General features: G+C 46.2%; 1 protein-coding gene across 5 annotated transcripts in view; it reads right to left on the reverse strand.

Moving 5' to 3' along the window:
* Window positions 1–24,839, reverse strand: part of Txnrd2 (thioredoxin reductase 2) — a 66,551-nt gene that overhangs the window by 25,616 nt on the left and 16,096 nt on the right. For all 5 annotated transcript variants that reach the window (XM_047561828.1, XM_047561825.1, XM_047561824.1 and 2 more), the window contains 4 exons: window positions 21,788–21,858; window positions 12,401–12,420; window positions 11,472–11,563; window positions 10,844–11,018 (listed from right to left, as the gene is read on the reverse strand). In XM_047561828.1, the coding sequence (XP_047417784.1) occupies window positions 10,844–11,018; window positions 11,472–11,563; window positions 12,401–12,420; window positions 21,788–21,858 (358 nt within the window). The remainder of the gene's footprint in view (window positions 1–10,843; window positions 11,019–11,471; window positions 11,564–12,400; window positions 12,421–21,787; window positions 21,859–24,839) is intronic.

Here is a 24,839-nt window from a genome sequence, read left to right on the forward strand (position 1 = left end):
TTGCCTGCCCCTCCATCAACAAGAGAACCTGGACAAGTCCCTTTTCTATGAGCTTTAGTGTTCTCATCTGTAAAAGGTGCCAATGTGAGATTCAGACAAGATGAGGCATGTGGCTCACATGGAGATTTCTCCACCATCCTGCCTTAATGGTCACAAGGGAAGGCCATGAGCCCATTAAAGAGCCCAGTTAGTCTGCCTGAACTTTAGCACAGGGAGTCCCTATGCTGATGAGTCAGGGGGGCTCCCTAGGTTAATCTGAGTGGCTTCTTGGAAGGAGTAAGGAAAGGCACACAGCAAGGCAGTGAGTATGCAGAGCATCCTTGTGAGGATGGAGGAAATGCACATGAACATACATGTGCTCACATAACATACACAAACATTTGCAAAAGGAATCAATGAAAGTATAAAAGCCCTATCCTACAGAAAGGGAGAGAAGAGGACAGAGGGACAGATGGAAACAAGACTGGTCTAAACACAACTTGTGACACCTTTTCTTTTTTAAATTCTACACAATTATATATTAAGAAAATAAAATTGTATTAACACAGGAAAAAATTCCTAAAAACCATAAACAACCTAAAATGAATTAACCTAACTTCATATAATGTTGGTAACAGAGCACACACAAAAAAAAGTATTATAGTTGTACCTGTGGGAGACTGGTTCCAGGAACTTCTGCCCACTCCCACCAGGGATAATAATGCTCAAGTGCCTTATACAAAATGGCATAGTGTTTGCATATAATCTACCCACATCCTCCTGTACGCTTTATCTCTACATTATTGATAATATCTAATACAATGTCAATGCTAAATAATTGTTACACCATATTGTTTAAGTAATAATGACAAGACAAAAAGTCTGTACATGTTCAGTATAGTGAAGCAGCACAGTATTTTAAACAAGTATTTTCCATCCATAGTTGGTTGAATCCATGGACAAAGGTTGATATTTTTTTGGTACCAGGGATTGAAACTCAGGGTCCTTAACCACTGAACTACATCCCCAGTCCTTTTTTTTTTTTTTTTCAATTAAGAAAGGGTCTCACTAAGTTGCTTAGGGCCTTGCTAAGTTGCTGAGGCTGGTCTCAAACTTGTAATCCTCCTGCCTCAGCCTCCTGAGTTGCTGGGATTACAGGTGTGTTGCCACTGCACCTGGCTCAACTACTGTTGAAGAGATAGAAGGAGCCCATGTTTCCATGGGGCATCCTTAGAGGATTATATCCTAATAGTGATACAAGCCACAAAGAAGTCTAATGTGTCATTCAAAGAGAACAGTTAAGACCCTGTAATTTCAAATTTCAATTATAAATCACAATTTCTTTTCTAAAATATGAAGTTCTGGGCTCTGATCTAGCAGCAAAAATGACGGAGGGACCCTAGCCCCAGAATGGGATCTCTAAATGCCTCCCACCAAGATCAGACTCTGCCTGGTCTAGATGGCTTGTGGATGAGACAGAGTATGATCAAAGATACCACACAATAGAGAAGGCCAGGCAGCTTGGAAAAATAGCACACCCCAAAGGGAAAATACCTATCACCCAGGGCACTCATAGGAGTGGTTGCTCTGTCCAAGTAGAGTGCAAGCCCCACGACTGTCTTGCATTTTGGGGTGTGGGATGTCTCAGTCTATGTGGAGCTCCAAGTGAGCTGACTACCTGGCACTTCCCCACATGGCCCTTCCTGGGAGGAGCACTCTTCTCTCCACTCTATTGGGCCCCCAGGACTCCCCTGAAGCATTCACCATCCCCTGTTACTAGGTGCCTCTTAGAGGCAAGCCCCTCATATCAGAATGGGTTCACATTCCTCGCTGCTAACAGAATGAGTGGGCGGTTTATGGCCATGTATCTCCATAATCCAATAGTATGTCCTGAAGTGGGTGCTGTGTTACATTCAAGTCAACAAGAACCAGCAATGAATATTTGCAAGTTCATGCTCTGCCCAGACTCTCAGATCGGGCCCACAAACTCCTTATCAGGCAGCCTCACAGGTGGTGAATGAGCAGGGTTGGCAGCCAGGTCTCCCAGCCACTCCGTGTCCCGAAGTCCTCTCCCACATGCCCCAAGTGGCTGCCTAGCAAACAGTTCCAGTTTTGAGACTTCACAGTTGAGGTCTCAAAAAATAAAAGGAGCTGGGATTTGGGGCAATGTCTGAATCACATCACACATATTTGGAGCCTACTAATCTTGCTTTCAGATGAAAAACCAGGAGGGGTGGTGGCAGTCCCTGGTAGCATTGGCATGGCTGTCCCCTCTAGACTTCACACAGCTCTGGGCCTGCAGGCAGAGAGGCAACATATGGGCCTTGTCATAGCTGAGCTGTCAGTAGAGGTCCCTTTAGCATCAAAATCTGAGGAGTATGATCTGGCTGAGCCTAATCCAGCAGGAGTAGGGTGCTCTTGGCTCCCAGTGGTTCAAGGTGATTCCCCAATGACAAAAGTGATTTGTCGTTAGAGGTATCATTTTATCAGTTCTTGGAGTCTCAGACAAAACAGAGTTCAGCAGGCAGCAGTTGGGAAGTGGGTGGCACCCACCTGAACTTCTGGGAAGATGAAGCCCCTATGTAAAGGAAACTTTAAGTCTCCAGCTGCTGCCCCAGAGCGGAAAGTCAAAACACAGAGGCTCAGCTAAGCCAAGTTGCTCAAGTTCATGGGAGGCTGGCTCCAGCCTCTTGGCGCTGCTAGGCCACAGGAACTGGGTGTCAGGTGGGTTGGCACCAGTCAGGATCAGCCCAGACTCAGTGGCGTGAGACTACATCAGAGGAAGGAGCTGGGGCCACATGGGTAGGGCTGGTGCATGCAGAAGATATGGGTCCCTCAGGCTAGGGGCCCACAGCTCAATTGTTGGGTCCCTCCCCATGCTGGTCTGTCCAGCTCACCAGCTGCTTCCTGGTGACAGCTCTGTGTTGGAGCTAAAGCAATTAGCTGCAATGCTGGCCACCTTGTGTACACATACTCCCCTGTATATACATATATATGTGCACATGTATGTGCATATATATGGGTATATGAGCATACAGAGATTATGTGTGTGTATGCACACATGTGAGAGCATGTGTACAGCCTACTACTCCTAAGCTACAAACCAGCACAGTATTTTACTCTCTGGACACTGTATGCAATTGTAACAATGGAAATTATTTGTGCATCTAAATATATTTGTTTGTACCAGTACCACCACAAACAATTATTGCATTACAATGTTATAATAGCTATGAAGAGGTCATTATGCAATAGAAAATTTTCAGTTCTATTATAAACCTTACAGTCATACTGCTGATCAAAATATTTATTGATTGATTGGTACTGGAAACTAAGCCCAAGGGCGTTTTGCCAGTGAATCACATCCCCAGCCTTTTGTATCTTGCTAAATTGCTTAGGGCCTTGCTAAATTGCTGAGGCTGACCTTGAACTTGCAATCCTCCTGCCTCAGCTTCCCAAGACACTGGGATTATAGGTATGTGCCATTGAGCCTGGCTAAAATGTCATTACATTTAAAAGCAGTTGCAGGAGTTAATGGAGGTATTGAACCAAGTGGTCTCCACAATCCATTTCAAGGACAGGACTTTTTAGGACATATTGTATGTGTACATTTGGGAAGTATGTGAGAATATGAGTATGTGGGAAATAGATGGCTGGCTGGCTGGAAGAGGAATGGACAGTGTGGCAAAGAACTTGCCCAGCATATTCTGTTGCATGCCTATTGATGCTTTCAGAATAGATGGTAAAAGGAGGGAGGAAGAGAGAGGCCAAGACAGGCAGTGAAGTCCAGCTTTGAGAGGGCAGCTATGGGTATACCAGTGAAGTCCAACCTTGAGAAGAGCAGAGTTTAGAAGTTATGTTGGCAGGGGTTGACCCTAGTGGACAGAGAGGCCAGCTCCACCCAGGTGCTCCACATCGTGGGGCCATGTCTTAAAGCTATGACAGGCCCTGCCAGCCAGGACACTGAGACCTGAGCCCCTATTCTGGGCCTGGCTAAGTATAGGACTATTAGTGGCTACAGAGGAGGCAGGGTGGCCCCATAACCTCAAACATACCCCATAACCACTTGAAACTGCTCCCTTATACTCAGAGCAAGGTCATATCTCCCTGCTGGTGCTGGGGATCCACTCAGGTGTTGTAGGTACCCCCTCAGTTTGGGGCTGAATCTCTAGTAGATGAGGAATAGGTGCCAAAGTCAATAAGTAGGGTAGCTTTAACCATACTGGGCCTAGTCCCAGTGGGCCCTACATGGTGTGAGAAGCAAGATGCAGGTCAACATGCCCTGAGCATCTCCCTGACAATTTTTCTCTTGTCTTATGCAACTATAAAGGTCACTCAGCCAATTTTTTTGGGGGAAAGAGATCCTATGTCTGTTATTCTGCACACTGTGCTCAGAGTTTTCTCAGTCCCAGCTGGGTCCCAGGATGCCAGTTCTAGGTCTCCTTGCAGGGGCCTTTGTACTTTTTGTAGCTCCAGCCTCATGGCCTCAACTCTAGAAAGCCCAGTGTGGTATTTGTCAAGAAATATTGAACAGGGCTGGGGATATAGCTCAGCTGGTTGAGTGCTTGCCTCGCAAGCACAAAGCCCTGGGTTCAAATCCCCAGCACCACAAAAAAAAAAAAAAAAAAAAAAAAAAAAATATATATATATATATATATATATATATATAGAGAGAGAGAGAGAGAGAGAGAGAGAGAGAGAGAGAGAGAGAGAGAGAGAGAGAACAGTCAACAGTCTCCACCTGGGGTGGGATATTTAGTGATTTCTGAGCCTCTCCTTCCCAGATACCACCAGGCTAGACACCTAGGGCACTTCTTTGTTTATGGTTGTTTGGTTTCTTGGGACAAATCCTCAGAGAAGGGACAGCTGGACAGAAGGGTGAAGCTTCCCAGTCATTCAGGATGGCTTCTCCTCCTTCCCCTTCTCCTCCTCCTCATTCTTCTTCCTTATTGGTATCAGGGATTGAACCCAGGGGTACTTAACCACTGAGTCACACCCCTAGCCCTTTTTTAATTTTTAATTTTGAGACAGGGTCTTGGTAAGTTGCTCAAAGTCTTGCTAAATTGCTGAACCTGGATTTGAATTTGCAATCCTCTTGCCTCAGCCTCCCGAGTTGCTGGGATTACAAGCAAGTGCCACTGCACTTGGCAGATGGCTTATTCTTGAACTACATACTTTCACTGGGGAAGAGGGGTGGCTCAGAGGTTTCTCTCATACTGTTTTAATTTATACTTCTTTGATGATTAATAAATTAAGTACTTTCTGGCCACATGTTTACTAACTATTGTTCTTTGGTAAATTGCCAGTTCTTGCCTTTTCTCATTCATTGACAGACATCTTCATTGATTTTCCTGATAAGAGTTTCTTATGTAAATGATATATAATGCTCTGTCGTATTTTCTGCAAATGATGAGGGCATTAAAATTCCAGGTATAAATGGACATTCTCACTTCCTCCTCTGAGTAAATAGGTGGATGAATCTTTGATGGGGGATATTCAGTAAGCCCTATGCTAAAAACTCTGGCCACTGGAGCTGCCTTCTTTCCCAGGCCCAGCCATGTGATCTGCCAATAGGACAGCCCATCACTCTAGCTCAGGGACCCCGAAGTGGGCAGGATTTGGCCCCTGAGAACCCTCAGAACAGTGGGGAAGGACCAGATCTCTTCCAATCATACTGGTAGTCCTACCAGCTGCTGATGCTGGCCCAGGGGTAGTCCATCCACCATGCCTGCCAGTCGGCCCTTCTCCATGGAGGGGTCAGAGAGGACTGTAGGCCAAAAACCACCCAGAAGGCAGGCATCATTCATTACTACCTGCTCTGCTGGACACAAGTGATCCTCCCTTCCTCTTCCTTCATCCTCTCCCTCCTCCTCTTCTTTTTCTTGAATGGCTTCTTCTCAATGACTCCCAGGTCCCCTACCCACAGCTATGAGACCCCAGGGGCAGGTGGTCCCTGGTAAGCTTGGCCTGGGAAGGTATAAGGTTCTCCAGACCACTATGTCCATGCTCTATAGTACCTATCAGCTCCTTCCCAGTGTCTGAGCACTCAGCCATGGGGGCTAAGTCTTCCTTCATGGACTTCAGGAGGCACCATACCCTGATCCACCTATTCCCTCTCACAGGGCTCAAAATATTTCTGTCATGAATTCCCAGACTTGGGGAACTCCATTCTGTTTAGCCTTTGACCTTCTCTCTGGCTGCCTGGCATTCTACAGGGGGAGGGACATTCTGCAGGGACTTGCATGGACTGTGTCTGTAATGTTGGGGAGGCTTGACTGAATACAGTTGAGCTAAGACGGTCACTATGTAAACACAAGCAACCAGTCCTGGGTGGAAGAGTCACAGGCTGTGGCCCCTCTGGGCCAATGCCCTTCTTGGGCACTGAGGGATCCCCACCACAGTCTTCCCAGCCTCCCTGGCCATGGGTCAGGAGTATATACTACGTGAGGTGAAGTGTATATACATGGGGCAGCTCCTGTGGCAGCCTTCACACAGAGGCCAGATAGACGTGGAGAAGCCAAGCTACAGTGCCCAAAAACCAGGGCTTGCTGGCTGCCCTTACACCATTTCAGAGACTCAGAAGTGGGCGTATGACACTAAGTTGTCTAAGACAAAGGTTGAAAAAGAGGAAATAGCCTCAGTGGCTAGGGGTGAGAATCAGGCTGATTTCTTCACCCTGGTTTCACCTGCCAGTCTTGAGAAGTTCTCCAGGCAGACCCCACTGCCCTCCTAGGCATTCAGGATAGCAGGAACAACACCATCCAGGCTGCAGACCCCACAGATGCCACGAGGCCCCTCTGTTACACACTGGCTCTTCCCACTACTGGCAGGACTCTGGTGGCCCAGAGATGGATATATCGGATGGAGTCTTTGTCATCTTTCTAAGAAAGGGACAGAGAATCATCCAGAGGGACCTGGGATGTTGAAAGGCACATGACAATCTCAGCTCTGGGTTTTCCCAAGACTGAACTCCAGAAGCATTCTTTCCCTTCTTTAACACCCAAAGTTCAGCTAGAGCTTAGGCATGTCTACACTGCAGGGGCATCTGCTGGGATGCCCATCCTGGTCCCTTTCCCCAGACAGCTGTGAATTCAGGCCACAACTGGTTAACTTGATGGGCGAATTCGAGCCCGCAGTGGCCTGTGTGCAGGCTGACTGTCTTCACTCAGCGCTGTAATCGGCACATCTGCAGACAGGAAATCCTCCTTGCTGAAGTTCCCAGTCTATTATCTGAGACACCTGGTGTGGGCGGGTGATTCAGAGACAAACAATGAGGGGGCCCCCTGCACAGCAATTAACTGCTTTAACTGCTAATGTGTTTAATCCACCAAGTGGAGATCAAGGCTATGCCGAGGAAGAGGCTGAGTCCTCTTCAGCTTCCAGACTTGCAGCACCCACTTCATGATGCTAACATGAAGGGCTCAAGGGCTGCAGGACACAGGCCACTCCGAAGGTCCATTGCAGTGTCTGGGCCCCTTCTGTGTGTGTTCTTGGAGGCAAAAAAGGCATCCTTTCCTTTTCTGTTTTTTTTAAACACCTATCAAAGCCCAGCTTGTTTGGACACAATGCTTGCTGCTCAGGACAAGAAGCACCATCCAAGGAGATGCTAGTGGTGCCAGATATGCAGCCCCCCAAGGCATTTTATTTTAACCTTCTGGAACGGATCATCCTTTATTACAAGTAGAAATAATGCTTGTTTAAAGGCTTATCAGTGCAAACCAGCAGAAAAGATTACCAGTTGTTAAACTGGGAAGTGGCTCCTGAATGTTTACAAAACCTGGCTCAGAGGGAGCAGCAAAGTCAGCACATGCCTGTGCTTCCCCCTCCCACCTCCCAGAAGGCGTGCCAGAAACTGCTGCCGCCACTGCCACAGCCCTGGGGAAGCAAGGTCAAAGGCCAAGGACTGTGAAAAGCTTACATCCCCAGCATCAATCACACCAGGCAGACTGTCTGGGGGATGCTCTTTTTGAAAATACAAAATATAGAATGGACTTTCAGTGGGGGAGGGTGTGTGTATGCACCATGGCAACTCTGCCAGGCAGAGGCCTTATTTGTCTCCTGTCAGGGACCTTCCTGGAAGATGAGAGGACTCGGGGTTTTCCAAAGGCATGATCCTTGGCTCTCTTGAGCCACTGCCATCCAACAGCATCTACTGCATTGCCCACCCCTCCATTCAAAGGTGAGATGAGGGTTCTGTGTGCCAATGGTGGGAATACAGAAGACAAAGGGGAAGGCTGGGGAATGGGTAGGAAACAAGAAACTGGTCACTGATTAGAATGGAGTTTAACACTTTTTGCTCCAAAAGGTGTACCTAATCCTTTGTAGTGGTCATCATACTGGACTTGCTTAAATTTTACTTCTACAATTTGACCAAGAACATTTCCTTTGGTAACTGGTCAACTTTGGGTCAAGAAGTGCTAAAGTCACTCCAGGGCATTTCAGATCCCTGTTCATCCAATGTACTCTTGTGTTCACTATATATAAGTGGAAGGTCTGAATACTTCATTTCGATTTTCATGTATTCTAAACAACTCAGGAAAAATAGATGCTTTTTTTTTTTTTTTTTTTTTTCCAGAAGCATATTGCTCTGTGATACAGCTTGGCTCCTTTGGGAGCCCCATCTTAGGGGATGCTGGGACCCTGGTTAACCCAGCCTTGACAAGAACTGATGAAACGGTATCTTGGGCTACTTGGTAAACACCACTTTCATGAGGCTTCTGAGAATGACCTGAGTTCTAAGCCCTCTGGCTCACATCAGGGGGACACAGACAAGGCTCAGCATAGTGAGACTCGAGAGAACCAGAAATAATGGGAGAAAGCAACACCTTGACTGTTCTGTCAATGTGCAAGTTGACAGAACAGTTAGGAAAATTAGAAGCCAAAACTAAAAAGTTCTCATATTGAGTTGGGCAGGAATGTCCTCATAGAGGAAACAGCATGCATTCCATGACTCTTACCAATGAGAACCTATAACCCTGACTAGGTGCAGTGGCACGTACTTATAATCTAGTTACTCAGGAGGCTGAGGCAGGAGGATTGCAAGTTTGAGGCCAGTCTGAGCAATTTAGCAAGCCCCTGTTTCAAAATAAAAATTAAAAAGGACTTGGGATATAGCTTAGTGATAAAGTATCCCTGGATTCAATTTCCAGTATAGGGGGTGAGGTGAGGAGACAGCTTGCAGGTCTCCTGAGGGGAGCCCATTCACAGTAGCTGTGGTGCCCTAGTCCCAGCAGGCCTATGACTCAGATGGCATCTGAGCTTTCTACTCCCCCGACTGGGTTCTGGGTAGTCCCAAGACACCTTCACTCAGACCCAGGCTCTGGGCAGGGATCTCCTCTGGCTGCATCCATACTCTTCACCCTTTTCCCAAGGTGCACAGCCAGGGAGGCCATGTGTTTAGCAATGTCAGCAATGAGCTACTTATACAGTCACATCTGTTCAGCCTTCATCCTCATGAAAAACTAGACCCATCACTCACAGGGAGCAGGTAGCTAGTTCATGCCTACCGGGTAGACCTTCCTAGGCATGCCTCTACCCTATCACTGGATGCTGCCTTTGGAAACCTGTAGACCAAGACTTCTGGAAAGTCCAATGAGATCCTGAACCTAGCATCTGATGACCTACAGGATCCAAAGTTGCCCACTGGAAGCATCAGAAGACATTAAAAGCCTAGTTAGAACTGGAAAAAAAAAATCTGTTTTTGTTGTTGTTGTTGTTGTTGTTGTTTTTTGTTTTTGCAGTGCTGGAGGGTTAAACCAGGGCCTCACACATGCTAGGCAAGTGTTCTGCCTAGCTATATTCACAGTCCCTGTATCATTGTTATGTTATAAACACTAGCTTGTGGACACACATGTTCATAACAACACTAGTCATACTAATCCAAAGATAGAAGCAACCCAAGTTTCCATCAGCAAATGAATGGATAAACAAAATTGTTCAACCTTAAAGTGGAGGGAATTCTGTTACATGCTACAACATGGACAAACCTTGAAGACATTATGCTAATTAAAACAGGCCAGGCACAAAAAGACACATGCTATATGTTCCCACTTACATGAGAAACCTAGAGTCATCAAATTCATAGAGACAGAAAAGAGATGGTGGTTGCTAAGGGGCTGGAGTTATTGTTTAATGAGGATGGAGTTTCAGTTTGAAGATGATGAAAAAGTTCTGAATATGGATGGTAGTGATGGTTGTACAACAATGTGAATGCATTTGATGCCATTATACTGGACGCCTAATGGTTAAAACTGCAAATGAGGTTGGGCATATAGCTCAGGGGTAAAGTGCTTGCCTAGCATGAGTGGTGCCATAGATTCAATCCCTGTCACCACACACATAAAAAAAAGGTGAATTTTTAAGTTATCAAGTTATAGTTTGAAACTAAAATAAAAAACATCTATTTTGTAAAAAACAAAACAAAACAAAAAAATAGCAAGGCTTAAATCTCACAGGAAATGTATAGGATTTATATGTTGAAACTTCAATGAACATTCTATCACAGGACATGAAAGCTAGAGGACTCACTATCTTTACTAAATGATAATAATTGGCTGATAACATCTGGGTCTCTTTTTTTATTTGTTTCTAGAACATGACAGGACAGAGAAAAAAAAGATAGAGACACACTGTGCCCACCATAGCCAGATGTGGATAATGTACCTCTACAATGTGGGACTTCTACAATGAATGGCCCAGGCAGCAGCCAACCTTCTTTGGAACCTGTAGAATGGTTGGTGGGGAGCCTTGGGAGGCAAAGGGATGGAAAGGTAAAGATTTCTGTTCCAAAGGACAAGGTTCTGTTGGTTTCCATGGGTTTCAGGGAGATCAGAGACAGTATGTGTGTGGCTCGATGTACCCTTACCTATGGCCCACAGGACAGTGTCAAAGATGCCTGTGTCCTTCTTGCCAGAGGTACGGTCCTCCCAGGTAACCTGGAGTTGGCCATCTGGGAGCCTCCTGATGCAGGTGGGGATGCAACCCCTCAGGAACTGGGTGCCATGAGACTCCATGTGCTCCATGACCAAAGAAGACATTTGCTGTGAAGCACAAGAGGACAGGTCATGAAGTCCAGGTGGCAGTGAGATATAGACCCCAGAGGTGTTCAGCAAGGAGGGACTAAGGAGTTGAAGGTCTTCGAGATGGGGACAGGGCTTCTGTGACATATGCTCACCACTTACTTATGGGACAAATGGAAGGAGTGACCCAAACTGATGGTCCCTGAGGCTAGATTTGGTGTTCCCACAAATGTCCCCTCAGTCTGGCAGGAAGAATGTATGTGCAGCTGTGTGCACACTCATGCACACAAACCCTTCCTTCCATGTTCTAGCAAGTGCATTTTTATATTTTCTGAACAATCCCCTGTTCGATTCTAAAGATACAGACTTTATTCCAAGTCCACAATTGTACCTGCCCAGGGGCGGGGGGCAGAAGGGAATTCAGTCCTGAGGGAAGCAGAGTAGCAAAGCAGGAGTCAAAGCTGCTTGTACTACCTGGTCGAAGCCCCGAAGGGGGATGCTGCGCATCATGACAGTGGTGTCCAGTTTAATTCCCGTGAGGAAGCCAGCACACTCCAGGGCCACATCTGTGAGTGCCAGGCTAAGGAACACTAAGAGATCATGACTCCAGGAAAAAAAGAGGCAAGACCCCAGACCCCTGCTCCAGCATCCCACACCCACATCCATCCATAGCCAGCCCCAGGGTAGGCTCCTATCATAAGCTGCACAGCTCTTCCCATCCCAGGTCTTAAGTGCACAGCCTGGGGGATAAGGGCTTTGCCAGTTGGAGCATCAAGTACTTCCAATAGCACCCAAGGACTAGGCTGGCCTGTGTCTCCATAGGTCATCTGTTCTGGCTTTGGAGTTTAATCTCAGCCTCCAGGGATGGGCCTGCATCCAGGAGCCAGGAAGGGGTCTAAGTAAAGGTGGAGAGCTGCTGGCCAGGCACAGGAAGAAGAATCTCATGGGTGAAAGACACAAAGCTGCTATCTTGGGTCTATATTCTCAGCTAGAAAGCTCCAAAGCTTTCATCTTCCCTCAAACATCCTCCATCCTGACCCTGGGCTCCCACCGGGGCTCCTCTCTTGACCCTCTCTGGTTTGATTGTTCCTTCTGAAGGAATGAGGCCAGAGCAAAGGTGTTCTCAAGGGAGGACTGTTTAGCTGCCTCACAGCCGTGTCCAGCTGCCCCAGCTGGCTCCACTAGCTCAGTGTGTGGCTCAGGAAGAGTCTCCAGAAAACCCTAACCCTGGAAGGTCAGTCTCAAATTGTCTTTCTCTGAGGCATAGACCCTCAACCCTGAGAGGTTCAGTAAGCATCCAGTATGAGGCAGCAAAGTGCCCACTGGGAAGAAAAATCATCAGGAGGACTCAGGAGAACAAAAGTACATGTCCCAAGACAACACTGCACGCTAACAAAGGATACAGCTGGCCCCAACCACCAACCTGTTAGAGAAACAGAAAGCACGTGAGGTGAGTACTGTGTGGCCCACATGGCACACAAGCTGTTATCCCAAGGGTGGGACAGAGAAGAGCCCTTCAGCACTCGTGCCAAACACTCAGTCAGATAATGAATGCTGAGGCTAACTGTTCAAACAGCTCATACTGAGGTACACAGCCCACTTCCCAGAGGCTACGGCTGTGAAATACAATACAACAAACAGTGTTATTGAACCAGCAAATTGCCTGGTGGTGAAGGGTATGTGGTCAGTGACAAACAGCACCTGTCCTGTGAAAGGCCCTGGGTAGCACCAGCATTCTGTGGATACTCTGAGAAACATCCCTCAGAAGAAGCACAGAACTTTTCTCCTGCCCTAAAATGAATTCTGCCTTGAGGCTCCTGGAGCCTTCTGGGGCCAGGAACATGCTCTACAGAGCAGTAAGGCGAGTGGGGAGTTCTTGGGGGAGGCATATTCTGTGAACAGAACACTTTAGATCACAGAAGGTACAGCTGGAAAACCCATGTCTGCCTGTCTGGACCTTTGCACCTGGGTTGAGGGCCAGAAGAGTCAGCTTCCCAGAGCAAAGACTAAGGGTACCCAGGTTGCGAGGAGGCAGGACAAGATGCTGGGACCATGGAAATATTTGTTCTAGTAGTTTAGATCCTTTCCTGTGGTCAACTCCACATTCTATATGTATGTGCACACATGCATGCACACATACTGACAAATAGGTACACACATAAAGTTTGGTCACATGCAATTCACATGCACACACATACAATAAACTGCACACATGTGGACATGCACATGTGTGATAACTGGCGTGTACACATATGCAGCCACATAACACCCTTGTACATGTATACTTACATGCACACATGTGCACACATTCACACAGACATATGCATGCACATATTCAAGAGCAGGACTCAGAACCCAACAGAATGAGCCAGGGTGGCTATGCGTGGGTGGGCTTGTCAGATCACCCCTTCAGTCTTTGAACAAGAGGAGGTGATGTAAGGATGGATAAGCCCAATGTCAGCATTAATCCTGGCAGGTACTAATGATATAATTCCATTTCAAAAGCAGTGTATCCCTTGGAATACTTCTATAGGTGCCCTGCGGGAAGCATCTGGCATGCAGCTTCCTCAAAGGAGCTGGAACAGAACCACACTGACAGGCTGGGTACAAGGTGGTCCTGACTTGTCACACATTCACACTCAAAGTATAAAGAAAGTAAGGGAGGACCCTGGAAATTTCAGCAGATCAGGAGAGCAGAAATGCATTCCAGGCCCCACACAGGGTCAGCAATGCCTAAGCGATAGACACAGGGGCACAAATGTACATCCACTTGTGTGCAGACTCACACGTAGGTATAATGCACATATCTGTATGCATAAGGTACATTACCAAAGTTACAAAACCTAACTCTTTTTGATGTATATGGTGAAAGTTACCACCATCTTTCCCGTATTTTTAATTGGTGCATTGTAGTTGTACATAATGGTGAGATTTGTTGTTAAATATTCATACATGCACACAATATAACAATATAATTTGGCCAATATCATTCCCCAGTATTTCCCTGTTCCCTCCTCTACTCCTCCCCCTGGTCCCTTTCCCCTACTTTACTGATCTCCTTTGGATTTTCATGCAATCCCACCCCTAACCTTTCTTTTCCTTTTTCCTCTCCAGCTTCCCACATGAGAGAAAACATGTGACCCCTGACTTTGAGTTTGGTGGTATGAACCTTTCTTTAAGATATGAAATTATGAGTTACTTAAAATACAAACAAATCTAGTTACTATAGATATATGACCATAAATGCAAGATTGCAGTTGGGAAAGTGCAATAGCACTTAACACACAGTGCTTTTTCTTCCCTGCTTCCAACAGAGGCCATGCTATGGGACTCCTGCATCCTGCCAAGCCATGCAGGCAATAGAGGAACAAAACCAATGTGGCCCGCATATTGGCAATTGGAACTATTCATCTTGGAACCTCTTACTAACCCTCCTTGGGGAGTGGGCCAGCTGCAATCTACAGTCTGCAGGACAATGGGTTGGGTCAATCTCTGGGCCCTCCTACTACACTAGCAGAAAACAATGTGGTCTCCTGACTCTAGTAAAAATATTTTGTTTCTACAGTCTACGTGTGTTTCTCAGACCTCCTGCACAGGAAACTGAATGGAAGAGGCAGGCGTGTGGGGAAACTGGATCCCCAGATCCTCCCTTGGAGTCCTCTCAGCACCCTGTGCCACCTACCTGCTCAAATAGCCAGGCGGTGGGCAGAAGCTACCACTTTATGAGTGACCCCAGCCCTCAGGCTGCTAGCTCTAAATTGCCAATTGAAGGCAAATGTATGGGGAAAGCAGATACCAGTCAGGCATATTCCTAAATAAGACTCTATGACCATACTTGAGAGGCTGAAATCTCAACAAAAGTTTACTTCCTGCTTAAATGGAAAGTAACTTTGGGCCTCATATCTTATGAGTAATGATTCATATTGGTTTTTAGTTCCTCTCCTCCCCCAGTTGATCAAATAATGAGAATGTTTATTCTTGGAAGAATGCAGAACATGAGAACTTAAACAGAGAATTCCCTTCACACCAACTAAAGTAAGAAAATTCTGGGGCAAAAGTGGGTACATATACACAGAAATCTTGAGATCATGAGGAATGGAGAGTTCCAGAAGTCGGGTAACTATGAATCAGCTTCTACTGGCCAACTGGACCTGGAAAGAACTAGAAGACAGATGAAGACCAGTGGGGCCAAGACTGCTACAGAGGTGCAGTGACCAGTTAAGGACATGGCTAGCCACAGGGGTAGGGTAGTGCTGGCAGAAATTAAGGAACCAGCTCAACAAACCTGAAGGGAGGAAGCTGGAACCTTGGACTTATCACTTTATTAAAAGACACTTGGCTGGGGGTCAGTGGAAGAGCACTTCTACTACTAGGGGTCAGTGGTAGCATGCACAAGGCCCTTGGTCCAACTCCCAGCACCACATAAACATACAAAAAAATCCCCTAAAACCAGGGTGTCTGCCCACCCACACCAGAAGTCACCATCCTGTACCCTGTGAACATAGAATCCAATTTTTCATGTGTTTCAGGAGGCTGACTTTTGGTGCACCAGTGTTTTCTACAGGCATAACTACTATGAGATTAGTTTAATCACAGGGCAGGCTTTCTGGTTCAAAATCTAAATGGGGGAGGAAGCAAAAATAAAAGCACAGGCCTGCAAAGCCTACGTTTACAGAGTCCTCCATCTGCCTCTTGAGCCTGAAGGTCCCTGATCCACTCTGGGAGGCACACCCATACAAGTGACAATCTCACAGGGGCACCTGGCCCCCTGGCAGTCCTTCCAGCACAGGAAATGCCAGTCAGGTTGCAGAGCTTGGATACCCCAGAGAGGCAGCACCAGGGAGGGGACATCCTCAAAGCTTCTGCCCCAGCGGGCTCTAGGCTTGCCTAGGACCTGTCAGTGCCATCCAACCTCTTAGAGACCAACATGGGGCCTGACAGAGACTCTGTGCTAGCCACAGAGTAATAAATGTTACCTCAGACAGATCCTGGCTTCATAATATTTTAGCTGCAAGGACACACACAGACTGATGGGTAGAGAGACTTAATAGTCTAGGAACCAAGTCCCAGGCAGATAACTGGTATCCCTTTCACTAGACACAAAGCACCTCAAAGGAACCATCTAGGCTAAGCAGAAAATGTAAATATTAAGCAGCAATGATTTTTCCTAAAAAAAAAAAAAATGTAGTTCTCCCTAAGATAAAATTTATCTTTTTCCCTCTTGTACTTAGGAAGAGAGAAAAATAGTCATGGTATCCGGCAGACTTCTGAACTTCATGATAAGAGGTCAAACAAAAGCTCCTTCTAGGACAAACTGAAGTGTTAAATCAGTCCAAGCTATAAAAACACTCTTCCTGCTTCATAGAACCCAGAAAATCTAAGGACAGAGAACCCTGAACTGCTAATGTGACCACAAGAGAGTGGACAGTCCTGACTAGTTTTGGCCTCCTCCTTCCCAGGGCCAGAATGCAGGCCAGGCAGTCCCTAAGTGGGGCTGGGAGCTGTAGGTGAGGTTGGTTCCATGTTCTGTAAGCCTCTTGGGGACTTGGGCAGGGGCTACCCAAGTGGACAGCAGGAACAAGAAGTTCTTGGTTGCTACCTGGAAATAACAATTCAGTTATTGGACTTTAGAGTAGGTCCAATGTAGGGAAACAGCCTCCCTGAGATAGCTGTCCTTTTTCTGATCCCAAAGCTTCCAGCTCAGGGCTCAGCTTTGTAGAAAGTTGACCTCCAGACACAGCAAGCCCAGACAAAAGCACTTGTCAGCTTCCCAGGAGGTAAGGAGGGGTCTGAAGTAGAGTAGCAATGATCCCTTGCTTCAAGATTAGGGTATCTCAGCCCTGAAATGGGTATTAAGAGAAAAGGTATAGCCTAGGACTTTGGAAGTACAGGAAGGAGAAATCAAGGATGCTAGAGCTGGGCAGGTTGGGCAGCCAGGACTGAGTTTCTACCAGGGTGCAGAGGAGCAGACAGGAAAAAGGCAAGGTGTAAGGTTAGAGGCACAGCTTAGTTCCTTGTCCTCTCTTAGTCATCAGATTCCCTTCATACCACAGCTTTTTCTTGCATTTGAATCATGATCCCAATGCTGCCTCCTTAAAGGAGCTTTGAGAAGCAAGTTCCCCTTTATCACCCTGTCCAACCCCTCCACTGCAATGGCCTTGTTTTCTGCAATGGAATGGCTCAGCCATGCAGGGCCACACACCCACTCCATACCCCTATTTCTCCAGCTGGTGGTGGATAGCTATCCACAACAGCTTATCCCACTGACCATTCTTCCTGAAGGGGCCCCTACTTGCCCAGGGGACCCTGTCCCTCCCCCAGAATTATCCTCATGTCTTTAACCTATTCTGGACTTTGACAGAGAAATAATGAAACTAAATAATGGAAAGGGCAACCAATCTGGGCACAAAGCTGATATCCAGGTGGCCAAAGCTGAGCTTGTGCCAGCCTGGAGTCCCACCCAGGGCTTTGCACTGGCCAATCCCAAGCCCCCTAAGGTGGGAGGACAGTTCCTTTTCCCAGAGGTGCAGCTCTGAGGATCTAAGGCAACCAGGAAGGCCCCTGACCCTACCAGGCCTAAGGGTCCTGGGTCCCACCCACCCACAAGCAGGGTTGGTCATCTTCACAGATACTGACCCAGGTGCTCAGCCCACTATGGCTAACAAATGTGGCCATTTGCCAGCACCCAACTGTTGAATGAAGGGTATCACAATTCTGTTTCCTATAGACAGGGCTCAGGCCCCATCCCTGCCATCTCTCTAGCCATAGGCTCCCTCTCAGACATGGATGTCCTCCAAGAAGCAGAGATGTAGGTGGGGGTAGAGGGTGGGCATGTTCCTCACATAATGCCCAAGGATAAGGGCAGCATGGAATAGCCTTAGGAGGCTGAAAGGGCCACAGGGCTCAACTCACTTCATGGGCTCAACTTACTTCATAGGTGACTAAACCTACTGGTCACTGTATTTCATGTGGACAGACCTCAAAGAAAGTTCTTGCAGTTGCCTATGCCCATACGAGTAGAGGGATGGAAGCCTTCGTGGGGCAGAACTCACCAAGGACATGGGGTTGGGGCAGAAATGGCCCATTCTCAGTACCGACATGTCGACTAGTAGGTGTAGTGTCCACTGCAGACAGAGGCCGAGGGAAGCTGAGCATCCTCAGCCACTGACTGGCCTCCTGCATGGGGCCAAGTCAAAATGTCCCCACCAGGCTCCAGGGCACTCTGGGGCCAGAGGGGCATCCCTGGGGTCCGTATTAATTTCAGCTCCATTTTAAAGGCGAGTTAAAATAAACATGGGGAATATTTATAAGGCAAATAAATCTGGCAGAAACAGCCCCTCCAAGTGTGAGCGGAGGCCTCCCCCTTAGCCCCAGCCCAAGCTGATAAAATACAGAAATGCTACTGTAGACCCTCCGGGCTTATTTTGACTGCTGCAGAGGAATGTAACATGTAAACACTGACTCCCATATTACACTGTTACAACTTGCATTAACAGCACTGGACAAAAGCCGCATTTTCACAGAAGCATCGTACAGGGATATATCTCCAGCTTAATTTTTAAAAAAACCATTTCCTCACATAAATCATGCTCAGAACGAAACGGGTGACTGATACATTGCAAACACTTTTTTTCTTTAACAATAACATATCTAGATTCCTTCTAAACGAAAGAGCTTTAAAAAAAAAAACAAAAAACCTTCGATTTTTTTTTTCTGAAGAAAATAAACACTGCAGTTTCTTTCCTGACCAAAATATCTGGAGCCTTGTCTTCCTAACTGAGTGGGCTGTCTCTAGAACATGGTCACAGAGGAGAGGTCCCTAAGCCCTGTGCCATCTCACTGGAGGCAGGTCCTTGCTGGGCTACACTACTGTGTACACCCACAGTGCTGGACTCCCTCCCCATTTTCTGATCAGGACTCAGAAAACGCTGGTCTTTGCTTACAGTTCAAGATAATGACCTGAGCTTATGGGAGGCCTCAGCCTAGATAGAGGAGTCCAGCAGGGGCTGGCCTCCTGGGCTATTGCATCTTTAAGACAGTTTCATGATGGGTCCAGCACAGAAAGCCTTAGGAAGAGACTGGAAAGCATGAATAAATTCCACCAAGAGAAATCAGTGTGAAAGAAAACAAATCTCGTAGGTGAGGCAGGCCTTTCTGAATATGTAATAAATCTAAAAGTCATTAAATGTAAAAAGAGATTTAAGTAACATTTCAAAAAATGGAAAACCATTTATATATCACAAGTTAAAAGATGTGAGAACCTGAGAATATCTGCACCATGTATGACACAGGATCCCATTTCTAAAATACAAACCTGCTGGAAGATAAGAAAAAGATAAGGGAATGGGGAGGAGTTGGGAACCAGCGGGGCAGAGTAGAATACACTTGTAATCTCAGCAACTAAAAAAACTGAGACAGGAAGATCTTGAGTTCAAAGTCAGCCTCAGTAACTTAGCAAAGTCCTAAGTAACTTAGTGAAACCCTATCTCAAGATAAAATATAAAAGGGGCTGGGGATGTGGTTCAGTGGTTAAGCACCCCTGGGTTCAATTCCTGGTACCAAAAAAAAGGCCACCAACGACCAGATAGAAAGCAGGTCAAGGACCAATCAGGTGATTCACACAAATGTGCGTACACTCACATGCTCACAGGCACACTCATAGACACACACTCAATTTCAAATAAAGTCAGTATATATACAAAAGGATGACTGATTGTGGCCCATATAACCTACTTGACAGTAAAAGAGGAAAAAGGAAAAAACAAAAATAAAACAAAAAACAGATAAGGGGGCTAGGTGTGGCAGTACATGCCTATAGTCCCAGTGACTCAGCAGGCTGTCAGAAGGATGGCAATCTCCTACTACACACACACACACACACACACACACACACACACACACGGGACCAGTTAAGGGATTGGGGATATAGCTCAGTGGTATAGGGCTTGCCCAGCATATGATGTGCAAGGCCCTGGATTCCATTTCTAGCACTGCAAAAGAAAACAAACAAACAAACAAAAAAAACCCCACATGAACAAAAAAAAAACCCAGAAATTACAGCATAAAGGAAAAAAGGAAATAGTGATAATGTGACAAAAATTTAGGCTGACTCTAGAGCTCAATGGTAGAGTGCTTGCCTAGTATTTATGAGGCCTTAGGTTTTTCAAATAAAAAATTTGAAAAAAAATACACTAAGTCAAAAGATAAACCATAATTGGGGGATCTTGTGGGAGGCAGCAGAAAGGTAGACACAAACCAGAATGAGCTCAGCTGTAATCTCAGGGAGGGGATGCAAGTGCCATAAGCAGCAGGTATCATGTCCTGTTCCATATCTTGTCTCATTCCTTTCTATTTTACATCTTAAAAAAAAAACTGATGCATGAGGAGTAGTGGCACATGCTCAGTAGGCTGAGGCAAGAGGATCACAAGTTCAAGGCCAGCCTTGGCAATTTAGTACCTGTGGAACAGGGTATAGCCAATCATGTGTAAAGGTTGAAGGGCATCTGCCCTTGGACCCAGCTTTTCTACTTATAGGAAAGACTCCTATAAAATGTATAAGACCTCCTCATTCCATCAGGACCAGAAATTAACTGGTGAGGATATGGAGACATTGGAGCCCCATTACACTGTTGGTGGGAATGCAAGATGCTGAAGCTGCTAGGTAAAACATTTTAGCAGTTTCTTTAAAAGTTAAAGTTTCTTAAAAAGTAGAGTTACCATAAACACAGCAAATCCACTTCTGGGTACATACCCAAAAGAATTGAAAGCAAGGACTCAAATAGATATTTGTACACCCATGTTCACAGCACCATTATTCATAAAAACCAAGAGGTGGAAGCAACCCAAGCACACAGTGGATGAACAGATAAATAAAATGTGATGTATACAATGCAATATTATTCAACCTTAAGAAGGAAGGAAATTCTGACACATTCTTCAAGGTAAGAAAGAAACTACTTTAGATACTCACTCATAAAAAGGCAAAAGCAACTACACTACAACATTTGAGGGACTCCAGACCTGACTCCAAAGATGCCATCTCATTAAGCGTGAAATACTGAAGGCAAGTAAAACACGTGACACATACAGACACTCCCCCATGTACACATGCATGTGCACACACTTGTATGCACAAATACATTCCAACGCACACACATACACACACACACACACACAACCTGCACACACCTGCTGCATTCACACACATTTGACTGCCCACCTCTGGGACACTTTTCCACCAGGATTTCCTTTTGGGGAAGTTCCAAAATGGCCAAGCACGGCTATCAAATAAGCCTCTGCTGCCCTCTGGTGGCTTCTCTTTTCCCTGCAAGCTGGAAGTCACATCTGTAGGCAACAGGAAGGGCCTAGACCTAGGACCCCTGGACCAGTTGGGCTGGATTTACTTAATGAATGTGTGCCAACTGCATGCTACTGCTATCACTTCTTCAACTTGGGTGTGGCATCTGAGGCTTTTGGATCTTTTTGTAGATTTCAAACAGATGACAGTGGGGACAGTTGATTGAGGCCCTCCCTGATATCCCTAAAGACTCTAGGGCTCTGGGGAACCCTGCTGGACAACAACTGACCTAGATAGTAAATGTCTGACTCACTTTATGTGATGTTTGTGCTACCACTTCTAAGACGGCCACAGCACACAGCATCAACAGCCCTGCAGAGGGGCACACATGATAAAGAATGCACAGAGAACTGAGCAGTGCCACAGACTCGAACACAGACACTCATGCTAGTGAGCAGAAAGAGGATGCCATCCTTGGAATGCTGGGTCTTACGTTTTTCCAGGGGATTCCTTCAGCCAGAAGATGTCATCACTTGTAATTCCATATTCCAAGGCACCTTCAATCTATCAAGGAAAAGAGGGTTAATGTGACAGAAATGCCATTTTGTCTGTACCAAGGACCTCCTCAAAAGAAATGCCTCTTTTGAAGAAACAACTCAACCAGAACCACCCCCAGCCCACACATGGGGAAGGTTTCTCTGCAAATTTGAACAATGACATTGGTTTTCAGGTTGTAGCTCTTTGGGGATAGAAAGTGACCTGTCTATACCAAATGCAGTGTTCTGTCTGCCTGGGTAGCTCTTTCTGTTCTCTGAAATTTCCCATTTGACCTTGACACAGACAAGAGCATGGGGTCTAAGATGAGCATGGCAGCTGTAGGGGCTGCACAGACACAGAGCTGGTCCTTCCAAGACTGTCTGGGTACTCAGCAAGGGCGATGGGGACATGCAGACCAAGGGAGCAGTGCCTTGGGTCTGGGGCCCCAGACTGTGAGAGAAGTGGGTCAGAAAATCATAGATCAAGGATTGGGGTTTAGCTCAGTGGAAGTACTTGCCTGGTAAGCTCAAGGCCTTAGGCTCAATCCCTAGTCAAAAAAGAAAAAAAAAAAAAAAAAAAAAAAGGAGGCAGGAAGGAAAGAATATCAGAGATCAGAAAAGCTCTTAAGTGTCCCAGTGACAGGGACCAGGTACCAAAGTAGGAGGGAAGGAGAGGATAAGCACCAAGAGCTGAGAATAGGCAGGATGTAGGGAGTGCATGGTTCTCCGCAAGGACACCAGGCTGCTGACTAGACGCACTAGATACCCTCTGAGGCCAGTCAAGATGAGTTCTGTGCCCAGGAATCATACAGATCCATTGATGAGGGGCAGCTAGGCAGGTGGGGGAGTCCCAAGGTCAGGCATCCTCTTAGTGACCTATGAGAGTTAAGATGTGCTGGTGGAGAGGAAATGGATTTCAAATAGTTTACAATTCCAATTGGCAATAAATAAAACAATAAATAAATACAAAAATAAAGTCATGAATTTCTCCAGTTTGCTCAAGGAAAACCTAAGGGTCTAAAAATCAAAGGGACTTAAACACAAGTAAGCCTTGGCAGGCACCCAAGGAATGCATGGCAGTGACAGAAGTAGGCAGTGAGGACAGTTGATCAGCCACTGAGCTGCCTTTTCCAGGACCTGAGAACTGTAGCTCCACTTCCCTATGGGTAAGCAGAGACCCTAGCAGTCACCCCATAAGGTACAGTGCAGCAGGACGGAGCAAGCCAAGGAAGCATGGGTGCATATACAGCTCTGCCTAGCACCCCTAAGGAGCTGAGGTGACTATGGACCTTGGGGACTTTAAGCACAACCACCAGGAGCCTTATTGCTGGCTGATGGGATCACTTCAATCTGTCTACTGTAGCAAACTTGAACAACGGCACTGTGTCATCCTACAGCCAAGCAGCCTGCCTAAGGGCTACCTCTGTGCACAAGTGTTAGTGCTGCCCTACAGACTGTTCTTTTTGGTCTGGCAGATTTCCCCTGAGGACTGGAGAAACTCGCATTACTCTGGTCTTTTCTCTTCCCCATTTCTAGGACAAGCACAGAACAGAAGTAGAGGTTGAGGGTTTATATGTTGACACGTCTCTGTGCCCATCTGAAAAGGAACCCCTCATTCTTCCTCCATCCAAGCTCCACCTGGGTATAAGTCAGAGGCTGGTGTGGCCTCCAGGACCATGACACATTTGGGCTTCATGGGCTTTGTTGCAGCTAACATGGAGGTTGAGGGCTGGTAACATCCAGGTCTCTGAGATAATTATGAGGATGTAGTCTTAGTCAAAGTCCTGTTCCTGCTTCTTACTTTCCCTGTAGCAGCTCCCCCACCCTCCCACCTACGCTACTCTGGGACCCCTTCCTCAACTCTGCACTTTTATTTTGCAGGGGTTGGGGTACTGGGGATTGAACCCTGGGGTCCTTAAAAACTGAGTCACATCCCCAGCTCTCTTTATTATTTATTAATTTTTGGTACCAAGAATTGAACCCAGGGTGCTTAACCACTGAGCTATATCCCCAGCCCTTTTTATATTTTATTCTGAGACAGGGTCTCACCAAGTTGCTTAGGACCTTGCTAATAAGCTGCTGAGGCTTTGAACTCCCTTTGAACTTGCCGTCCTTTTACCTCAGTCTCCTGAGCCACTGGGATTACAGGTATGCACCACCACACCCAGCTTTTATTTTTTATTTTGAGACAGGGTCTCGCTAAGTTGCTTCAAGCTTCATTAAGTTGCTGAGGCTGGCCATGAACTTGTGATCCTCCTGCCTCAGGCTCCCAAGTCACTGGGATTATAGGCATGCATCATTGTATCCAGCCAGATTCAACCTTTTCAGAACTCTGGAAATCAACTAAGAGCTCACAGCAACATATGGAATGCTGAATCAAGAAAAACAGCTGGAACTCAGTAAGAACAGCATCTCTATGAGAAAAGTTTAACTTATTCTAGTTCTGTCTCCCAGCTCAGAGGCAGCCTTGAAAACTAATAGCACCAGAGACAGCAGGACAGAGCTGGGAACCTTTCAAAGCCTTTTGCCCAAAGAACACTAGCACTGGGTTGTGCACACATTAGTAAAGACTAGGGAGACTCTGAGATCTCACCTTGGGCTAACCTTGATCTCTGCATAAGCAGGAAGCAAAGCCTGAAGTAGAATTATTTACTGCCCAGCTGAGTGTTGAAGGCACCCTACAAATGCACACAGTCCTCAGCAAAGACCGGTAGGTTTCATGGTTCCAGGTGTTAAAGGAACTCTCTCTTGCCCCATCTTTCACTGAGTGAGTGGACTTCAGTAGTTGCATATAACAAAGAATAAGTACTTTATCAAATGAGTTCAGAAACATCACCAAACAACAGAAATAACAGAAAAATTCTAGAGGAGAAGGAGAATCAAACTTCCAGCATCATCATATAAAGTTATTTGAAAAGTTCAGCATATTGCAAAAAAATCATGAGAATTGTGAAGGAATTGTGACCTTCATACACTGCTAGAGGGAATCTAAATGATAGAGCCATTTTT

Source organism: Sciurus carolinensis, chromosome 8 (assembly GCF_902686445.1).
Source record: "Sciurus carolinensis chromosome 8, mSciCar1.2, whole genome shotgun sequence".
In the NCBI taxonomy this organism is placed as follows: Eukaryota; Metazoa; Chordata; class Mammalia; order Rodentia; family Sciuridae; genus Sciurus; species Sciurus carolinensis.